Source organism: Rhincodon typus, chromosome 3 (assembly GCF_021869965.1).
Source record: "Rhincodon typus isolate 14 chromosome 3, sRhiTyp1.1, whole genome shotgun sequence".
NCBI classification, from domain to species: domain Eukaryota; kingdom Metazoa; phylum Chordata; class Chondrichthyes; order Orectolobiformes; family Rhincodontidae; genus Rhincodon; species Rhincodon typus.
This window is the reverse complement of record NC_063334.1, coordinates 12915169-12924816: the sequence shown is the minus strand read 5'-3', so window position 1 is coordinate 12924816 and position 9648 is coordinate 12915169. Positions and strand designations below refer to the sequence as shown.

Below are 9648 nucleotides of genomic sequence, written 5' to 3'. Positions count from 1 at the left end.
ATAACCTGGTGTTGAGACACAAACTTTTTCACAAAGTGAGCGTTGTGATCTCCTAGTGGAACCTATTTCAGACAGACATCTCAAGGTGTTTGAGAGCCAGAGGCTTAGCTTCTACATTATGGATTAGTCTTTATAATGGTTGTTCAGCTTATTGGGAAAAAAAAAAGTACTCAATTGGTCTCTCTAATCTAGACCATCCTTCCTAAAGAAGGGCCCAGTTTCTCTTGCATTAGGCTACAGGGTGGCTCAGTGGTTAGCACTGCTACCTCTCAGCACCAGGGTACTGGATTTGATTCCACCCTTGGGTGACATTCTGTCTGTGTCTGCACAGGCTTCAGACTTCCCGAGTGCTCCTCTTTCCTAACCTGCACAAATTTGTACTGTGGAGGTAGGTTAATCATTTAAAATGCAGAATTCCAGGGATAGGACAGGGTGCTCTGCAGAGGGTCAGTGTGGTCTCAATAGGCCAAATGGCCTGCTTTTACCTTGTAGGATTCTGTGATAGTCACTTATTTGAAAGTTTGGAGCTACAAGCACAGCCTTAGTTGTTAACACAGCCTTCAGTATTTCAAAAGCAGTTTGATATTTTCCCAGTACCACATTCTCAAGAACCTTATTTCCCCATGCTGAGTAGTACTCATACTTGACCCACAATGCATCTTAAAGGGCACCTGGCCCTGCGTGAATGTGGTTTTTGAAGTGTACTTGTCATATGTTGCTGTATTCTAGGAGGTCATCTAGGAACAGAGTGCAATTAGACAAGTGCGCTGCTATCTAGTTCAGCAGCCTTTACCAAGGTGAACATTTTTCCTTCACAGAGAAGCTCCCACCCAAGAATGTTACTGTCTATTAAGTAGCCTCAAATTTTCAGAAGCTGTAAGTGTCCCAGATATTGACAGTTTTTTTTTTTTGAAAAGAAATCCTAAAGTGTTCCCACAAGGTGCAAATTGAAGCAAGCTATTATTGATTAAATTGGAGACAATTAACTAATTTTACAAATCTTAAAGTGTATCTTGTTAAATTCCATTAAGTGGTATATAGCTCTGCTAAAAAGTAAACACAATACTAAATATAATCTAATATCTAAATGTAGTAACTATCAAATATCTAGGAATAACCAGCAGAATAGAATATCCATCAATATTTAAAAGTCTAATTTCTCCACATGAATAAGATACTTTCAGTGAAATGTAGGAATGTTCCTGATTCAAACTTTGGAAGGGTTGTTGAAATTTTACAAAAGTTGTCAATATTTAGTGTCAACCTTCTGAATGGATTTCCCCTCATTTTCAGGTCATGTCTATTATGTATTAATTATTGTAGTAGGCAGCTCTGCACAAGGTGGGTGAATAAGGAATCTAGATGTACAAGCAAAGCTATTATAGAACGGGTGCAGAAGGTGAATCTCATCTGCCTCCAACAAGCCTCTAGATTGGAGGTCTGTTACCCACTTATCCTTTTTATAGCAGCAGTGTTGTTTTACCATGCTAACTTCTAGAACCTTAGCCAACACCAGATCTCAGGCAGGGTGGGGAAGGTGGAAGAAAAGAAAGCAACTTTATTTCTTCTTGGCTACTCTACATGCCTTTAAGGGTTGAATGTTGGTAGTAACACTAACGTGCAGTTCCTGGCTGAAAGATTCAGGCCCTGACATGAGGCTGCATGTGTTTAAGAGATTGTATTCTTGGGCTACTTCGCAGGCTTGAGACCCTGACTACAAAACTGCTGCTTCAGGGAAGCCATCTCCTCCTATAATTAAAGGCCCTCTAAGATGGTGTCTCAAAATCCAACTCCAAATTGAGTAAATCTAGTGGATTCAGTTTAAAATGGCAGTGAGAGGCCCAAAGTGTTACATCACAGCCTAGCTGTAAGTTTCAAACTTTAACTTGAAAAAGAGCAGAGAGATTACCTGGCTCTTGTTTATTCACACTGTTGGTTATGACAAAGTTTAGAAAGATATTTTCCTCAGATTCAAATTAACTGGTTTTCTACAAAAGGAGCCAATTTAGTCAGGCTTGCTCAAATTAAGTTTTATTACTAACTACTTTGAAGAGCACTAGAGATTAGGAAGGACAATCCAAAGAAAAATCTAAATAAAGAGCTAGATTAATCTCCAGTTTTCCCAGAGCAGATATTTGGACATTGCATCCACTACAGTGGATAGTTCTGACTCACTGGCTGTTACAGTGCATAACATTTTCACCAGGGCTGTGATGCAAGTGGATAAGCTTTTGGGAGTCAGGGGATGTTATGGCCTCAGGAATTCCCAGTCTCTGATCTGGGAGTCATGGTCTAGTATTTGGATTGCTGTTTTAGTTCCATTTCCAGTTAGCAACAACTTCCAAGATATTGTGGTAGGGACTCAGTCATGGCAATACCATTAAATGTGAAGTATGACTGGTTGTTAGATAGTCATTTTATTTATGACTAACTTTCAACCAAAGCATACCGACTGCATTAAACCAGAGACTGAAAAAACCTGATGATTGCAAAGTGAAAGCTAAAATAAGGAGACCACATTTGTTATAACTAAAGCAATAAAAAAAGCCAAAAGAATTTTAAAATTGCATTTATTTGTCTTTATCAATCACACTCAAAGGCTGGGTTCTCAAAATACATTCTCTGCTGGGTCTTCCTCTTCCAGTCCTGCCATTTCAGGTAGACAGCAACACCAGCCATGGTCAAGAGTACTGAAATGCAGAACAAACAATTAGGCTCAGTTCAAAGGAGCTCAATAGATTCTCATTCACCTAAGATTGTTCTCCCCCACCACCTCCATTTAGAAATACTTACAGATAGCAAGTGCAATCCAACCAGCCCCAGAGCCACTCTCCGATTTGTTGACTTTATCAAGTGTAGCATTCGAAACTCTCCCTACAGGGACAGAAGAAGTGACAGCTAACTTCCAATTCTCAAATCCACAGTCCCATTTTTTTTGGGGGGGTGCAGCAGGTGAAAACAGCTCATGCTGTTTAGGAGTAGACAGCATATTGTTGTTTACATCACGTTAAAACTAAATGAGCAAGACCATTGTGCTAATTTTGGCACCAATATTTGGTTTGATATTTAAGGTTGATTTTTCTAACAGTCACATTTTGCATTGTATACAATTGCATTACCTCTAGGAGAAGTGACCGTACGCTGACCAGTCAGTGGGTGTTTTGTGGTACTAGAGGACAAAGTTGACACCAGGGTTGTTGCAGGTGCAGATACATTTGCTGAAAAGAGGAGGAGAAATGAAAATCTAATGACCCATTGTCTGTTAAAATATTGTATCTGAAAGTTTGAGTGATTGAATTCCTACATTGCAGAAATGTCATTTAGCTCATCAAATCTGCACAGACCCTGTAAAGAGCATCCCACCCAGATTCAACAGTACTGGGGGAAACTTAGCTATGGAGCATACAGCACAGGCACTGGTTTCTCCAAAATTAAACCTCTTCATGGAGGGCCTCAACTGGAGCAGTCTAGTCTTGCAGGTAGAAACCAACTTCCAGAATCATGCAGAATTCCTGCAGTGTGGAAGCAGCCCATTGAGTCCACACCAATCATCCAAAAAGCATCCCACCCAGACCTACCCCTCTACCTTCTCCCTGCATTTCCCATGGCTAATCCACCTAGCCTACACATCCCAACTGGAGTGATCAGGATACTAAGTCATACTTGGCTATTTGCAGGCAGAGCTGGGGGCTGAAATTTGAAGACCAGGAGTTGGAGGCCACCTGGATGACCCTTACTTGGCCTTCAGGTGTTTGGACTCAAGGATAAGATTAGAAGTCAAATTGAGATGCCTATCATCCATTTACATATTTGGTTTCAACATTACTCAGCTGCAGATTTCATGCTAAATACTTGAATTTGCTACAGAAAGAGAACATTGAAACGTCAATAAGTGGATCAGAGCCACAGAATTAGTCAAAACAGCCTCATGTACTGCATATGGTAATTATGCAACATGTACATTTGTAGACCCAGTTTCCAAATTTAAAATTTTGGACCTCTATTTAAAAAGAGGACATCTTACTGAGATTAAAAGGTAATCTATTTTGAAATTGCAGACAAGCCAGAATTAACCTTCTAAAAATATTAAAAACAGCAAAAAACCACACTTGTAAACTGCACAGCTTCAGGCAACGATGTGGTAAATTGTGTCAATATTAAAATATAGCTGTCCAGGATATGCTGCTCCACCATCCTATTTGCAAAGTTATCTGCCTCACCACTTTAATTCAGTGAAGTAAAAGAAGTTTGTTTATATGGTAGCTGTGAACTAAAATTCTAGCGTTGTGGCCATTTTAGGCCAGAGGCCTAACATCTCATCCTTGTCACATGGCTTGGGTTCAATAAGGGCTGGTCACAAAGCCATGGTTAAAGATCTGTCTTCAAGCACTTCCGTAGAGCTGTTGCTTGCATATTATGAACAACTGCAGGAAACTAGATACCAGACTAAGATTAGCTATTTTAGAAGCTATTCATGAACTTACTAATGGTCAATTATCTCTGCCTAGTGGTATTTAGTCCTTATGGGGTGTAGCTCTATGACACTGTTTACCTGAGAATCTTAACACCACTTTAGACTTAATTGGTGTTGAATTTGCTATCCTAATTTTCTGGTTGAGCCTTATACTGTTGTCTGCATACTAAAATGCTTGGTTAAAAAAGGTGGTGATGGTGATATGTTGCTGGTATTATTCAGATCCTAGTTCCCTACTTGCAACTTTCAATGGAAATATAGGAAAAGATCCAATTTAACACGAGGTGCCACTCATTTCACTGGCTGAAGCCCTTTCCATCCCATTCAACCCAGTTAAAACATTAAAAAGGCTTATCCCCACTAAGTTAGTTTTTATTTTCAGTAGATTCCATTTACATTCTCTACATAATGAGCACAATGTGAAAAAAGTTGGTGTCAATTTACCTATTCTACAGTGTTTTCCATTTGGCTCCAGTTCCTTTCCAGATGGACACACACAAGTGTATTTTGGTGACTGACTGTTGAACCAAGGAGCAGGGAGACACATGAAATCACAGCCTCCATTCTTCAAGCTTTTAGTACACCAATTTTTACCTATGGACAAAGTTAAATATGACTTCATTTCTGCATTCATGAATTGATCCATGTTAATAGAATGCTGTGAGACAGAGGCAGATTAAAATAAAAGCCGTTTAGTAAAAATATGCTGCCTAAATAGTTTCTTTAAAAGTTGGAAAGACAAGCTGTTGCATGATGTGAAAGTGTACAGTTTGCACTTGAGACCAAGGGTGGAGGTAAGTGTAAGTGTTTTAAACCCTTTTCTGGGGCTCTTGCTGGGCAGTGGAAAAAGGTGAAAAGTGGGTAGAGATTGAAGTTCTTTCCCTAAACAGCACTTAGGATTGAAAAAGGTGTAGTGTTGACAAGAGGTGAGGCAGGAATGAAGTTTCCTGAAATTCCTGGATACCAATGAAATTGTGCATGTTTAGTTCTACAAATCACTGACAAGTGGATGGACCAAAGAAAATGCAAAGGATAGGGCCAAAGATGATCAGAAACAGTTGATTTAATAGCAGGGCTAGGATTTTACTAGATCACAAGAAATAGGAATAGGGGTAGGCTGTTCAGCCCCTCTAGTCTATCCCATCATTCAACTGGATCATGGCTGATCCAAAGTTACTCATCCACTTTCCCACATCTGCCCCATAACCTTCAATTCCCTGACTGAGAATTTAATCTCAGATTTAATATTAAGGAATTCCATCAAGAAATTCCTTAGCCTTAAATTGACACCCCTTTATTCTGAGACTATGCACTGATCCCAGACTGGTTTTCCCTTACAAGACACTCCTCCATCCACAAGTCTGCATTTTAAAGATATGGTTCTCTTTCTCTTGGACCCAAGTGAAAGATAGGAATTTCCTTTTGTACATTAAAATCTGATAATAAATCTTACCAGATGGCTGTACCAGCTTATTATAAACAATGATGTCACGTGGTTTATGAAGGTTGGAAGCCAAAACCTTCACATCATCTCCTGTGTACTTGTTGGCTCCATATATAGTTTGTGTTGCTGCATCAATCCAGAAAAGAGTGTCCTGGAACAAGACCATATTTATTTTTAAGAATGGATTAACCCATAATCTAGACATGTCAGTACCTTTCCTGAAAGGATTTGACTTAAATTTTAATTCTGATCTGTTTTAATGAGTTACTTTCTATTGAGCTGTTCCAAGGATGAAAGATGGTAGCCATGGAGGTGGAGGTGCTAGTGTTGGACTGGGGTGGACAAAAATCAGAAGTCTCATGACACCAGGTTATAGTCCAACAGGTTTAATTGAAATCACAATCTTTTGTAGCACTGCTCCTTCATCAGGTGAAGGAGCAGCACTCACAGCTTAATTTCAAATAAAGCTGTTGGACTGTAACCTGATGTCATGTTCTGATAAAGTCAGTGAATTTGTTTAATCTTACAGTACAGATTCAGTCAGCAAGCATTCCATTTCACCAAGTTGAAATGCTTTAATTGAATGTTGGAAAATGTTCCTGTAAAACTGATGGGAAACAAAGCATTACCTCAAATACAGAGATGGCAAAAGGATGAAGGAGGAATTCCTCTGACCACAACACTGTTCTTCTATCCTGGCCATTTAGACCTATACTTGATAGCATGTGCAACTTTGAATCAACCCAATACAAGCGGCTTTTCATGAGATCTGTGGATAAAGTTCAGGTTAAGTCAGTTGTCAACAAAAGGCATGTGCATTGTTTTAACCTCTCAGAATTATCCTTACCAAGTGTAAGGCCACTTGGCCACTGAATCTCTTTAGCCACAAGATTCTGGCGGTTAGCACCATTCATTCCTGCTTTCTCAATTACTGCTGGTTCCCCACAATCTGACCAGTACATAAACCTTCAAAAATCAAAAAAAGTCAATAAATAGAAGCACAAATTTTCAGGGACCTCAATTTGATGCTTGAACTTCATTTAATAAAATGAATTGTTAACTCTGCAAAGGGTTAGGAGGTGTGATGCTCTTCAGATCATCAGTGTGGACTCAGTGGGCCAAAAAAAAGTGGCCTGCTTCCACACTGCAGGGATTGATTCTAACATTTTGGGGATATACCGGACAGTAATTTTTCTTTCCACACTCCAAACAGGATGATTGCAGTAATAGTCACAAGGAAGGTTGACTATGCAGCTTTGGAATTTACAAATACATGTGACCACAGCAGAGTTATGTTCAGCCCGAGTTGATAAAAAAACCATGTACAAGCTATATGTTAAAATGCACAAAAATCAATACCCAGTAATTGGATCAACCGCAACAGAAGTTGGTTCCCTTAATTCAGTGTCAAAGAGTGCCTTCCTTTTAGTTCCATCAAATGTGGCCACAGATATCGTTTTAGAACCCCGATCAGTCCAATAGAGATGCTTGTAGATCCAATCCACTGCAATTCCTGCTGGAATGTCCACATCTTCAATTTTGGAAGTCACAGATTGGTCATCATTCAAGGACATACTGGAAGAAAGTTACTTGTTTAGACGCCACTTGTGTTCAAGGAGAAACAACTTTATATTCTTGCCTCATGAAAACGCAAGGTATGGCACACATTTGCTCAAGTGCACTGTCATAAGTCCTAAAACAGATGAGTGATCTACATTGGTGGCCTTGGATGAATGCCAAGTAAAATTATCCAGGGCAATGGATAAGCTTCTGCTCTTTCAACACCACAACATTTGTGCTCGACAGAAAGGCTCAGCTTTAACAGAGTACTGTGCTGCTGGTCAGAATTAAAATTGCAGCTAAGTGTGTTCAAGTCTTGGGAGTGGAATTTGGAGATGTTTATGAATGGAGTCAGGACTAATAACTAGATATTGGTGTCCCTATCTAACTTGCAGATTTTAAAACATTAAATATCAGTACATTAGCAAGGTTATTTGCAGCAGTGCAAGAGTCACAGGTAGACAGGCTGGTGAAAGCAGCATTGGTATGTTTACATTTATTGGTCATTACATTGGAGTAGTATAGGAGTTGGGACATGATTAGTGAGGCTACTTTTAGAATACCAAATATAATTCTGATCTCCTATAGGAAGGTTGTTAAACTTGCAGAGGGTGTTGAATGTTGCCAGGACTGGAGGATTGGAGTTACAGGGAGAGGCCGAATAGGCTATTTTCCCTGGAGCAAAAAAGGCAGAGGGGTGACCTTAGAGGCTTATAAAACAATGAAGGGCATGGATAGGGTAATTAGCCAAAGTCCTTGTTCCAGGGTAGGACAGCCCAAAACTAGAGGGCATAGGTTTAAGGAAGGGAAAGATTTTCAAAAGAAAAAAAAAAGGACCTGGGGAGGGGTAACTTTAGAAGGTGGTGTGTATGAGTCAAGCTGTCTGTGGAAGTGGAGGAGAGACAGGTACAATTACAACATTTAAAAGGCATCTGGATGGGTACACAAATAGGAAGGGTTTAAGAGGGATATTTGCTAGCACTTGGCCTGTGGGACTAGGTTATATGGGATGTTTGGTTAGCACAGGTGAGTTAGACCAGAAGGGTCTGTTTTCATGCTGTATGACTGAATCCATATTTCACATGGAAGACAATTTTATCCCTAAAGTCACAGCCTAGTCTGATCAGTAAACATGCTATTTAAGGAAAACATTGGTTGTATATTGTCTAACTTGTTTCTACAGATCCGGGCATTGATGTTTGAAGTGAAAAAAGGTTGCTAGAGAAAAATCAGCAGGTCTGCAAACATCAGTGGGGAGAAAGCAGAGTTAATATTGAGACTGTTCTGAAGGGTCACCAGACCCCAAAAAGTTCACCCTGTCCAGATGCTGCCAGACCTGCTGAGATTCTCTCGCTAATTCAGTTTTCATATTTCCAGCACCCACAGCTTAGTTTTTTTGTTTACTTGTTTAAACTAGCTTGTCATGAGAGAACGTGTTGTTATTCAGACAGCTGAATCTCAAACAAGTTTATGGAAATAGTGCCTTAAAACAACCAGATATGAGATTCAAGTAATTAAAAAGAGAGCAGCACATTTACAACAAGCAACCATTCTTAATATACAATTGCCTGAAAAATAATGTTGTAAAGTGTTTGATACTCTGCAGTGTCCAAGTTCAGGATTTCAAATTACCTAAGAATTGCATGCCGGCCTAATTCAGTCCAGAAGATTCTCTCTTCAGCAATATCAGCATCCAAAGCAACAGCATTTCTCAACTGCACCGCGACTTCAGTGTACTCGTGATGATGCAGTCCTAGTTTCCGAATGTCATGCTGATTTGTGAACATTAAATAAGGCTCCTCTCCTAGGCAGGATTTGCAAAATGAATAATCCAGTTTTAAACACTTCAAAAACTTACTGCCCATATATCCAGTTTATTTTTATTTTAGTAAAACAACCTCTAAACCCAAATCAGGGTGATGTTGATTATATCCTATAAAACAATACCTTTCACTACTTTGCATTGAACAAATTTACAGTTAACCCATCTGGCTTAAGGGTTTCATTTTGTTGCCAAAAATGTTCCCAACTTATTCTGTTCAGATGTAAACACTGCATAATTCATCCAGCTCATGTTTAAAATAATTCTACTGCAAGGACAATTGTCTGCTGCATATTTGATTCTTATACATCCTGTAGAACAATGATTTAGTTTCATTACTTAGTATAG

General features: G+C 39.4%; 1 protein-coding gene across 4 annotated transcripts in view; it reads right to left on the bottom strand.

Annotated features, from left to right (window-relative positions):
• Positions 1-2553: 2553 nt before the first annotated feature.
• LOC109917118 (low-density lipoprotein receptor-related protein 2-like) overlaps positions 2554-9648 on the bottom strand; it is a 99279-nt gene continuing 92184 nt past the window's right edge. For all 4 annotated transcript variants that reach the window (XM_048594569.1, XM_048594587.1, XM_048594576.1 and 1 more), the window contains exons 60-68: positions 9111-9282; positions 7278-7493; positions 6766-6884; positions 6548-6687; positions 5928-6069; positions 4919-5068; positions 3120-3218; positions 2794-2874; positions 2554-2690 (exon numbers count right to left, since the gene is read on the bottom strand). In XM_048594569.1, coding sequence (XP_048450526.1) covers positions 2584-2690; positions 2794-2874; positions 3120-3218; positions 4919-5068; positions 5928-6069; positions 6548-6687; positions 6766-6884; positions 7278-7493; positions 9111-9282 — 1226 coding nt within the window. In that variant the 3' untranslated portion in view covers positions 2554-2583. The remainder of the gene's footprint in view (positions 2691-2793; positions 2875-3119; positions 3219-4918; positions 5069-5927; positions 6070-6547; positions 6688-6765; positions 6885-7277; positions 7494-9110; positions 9283-9648) is intronic.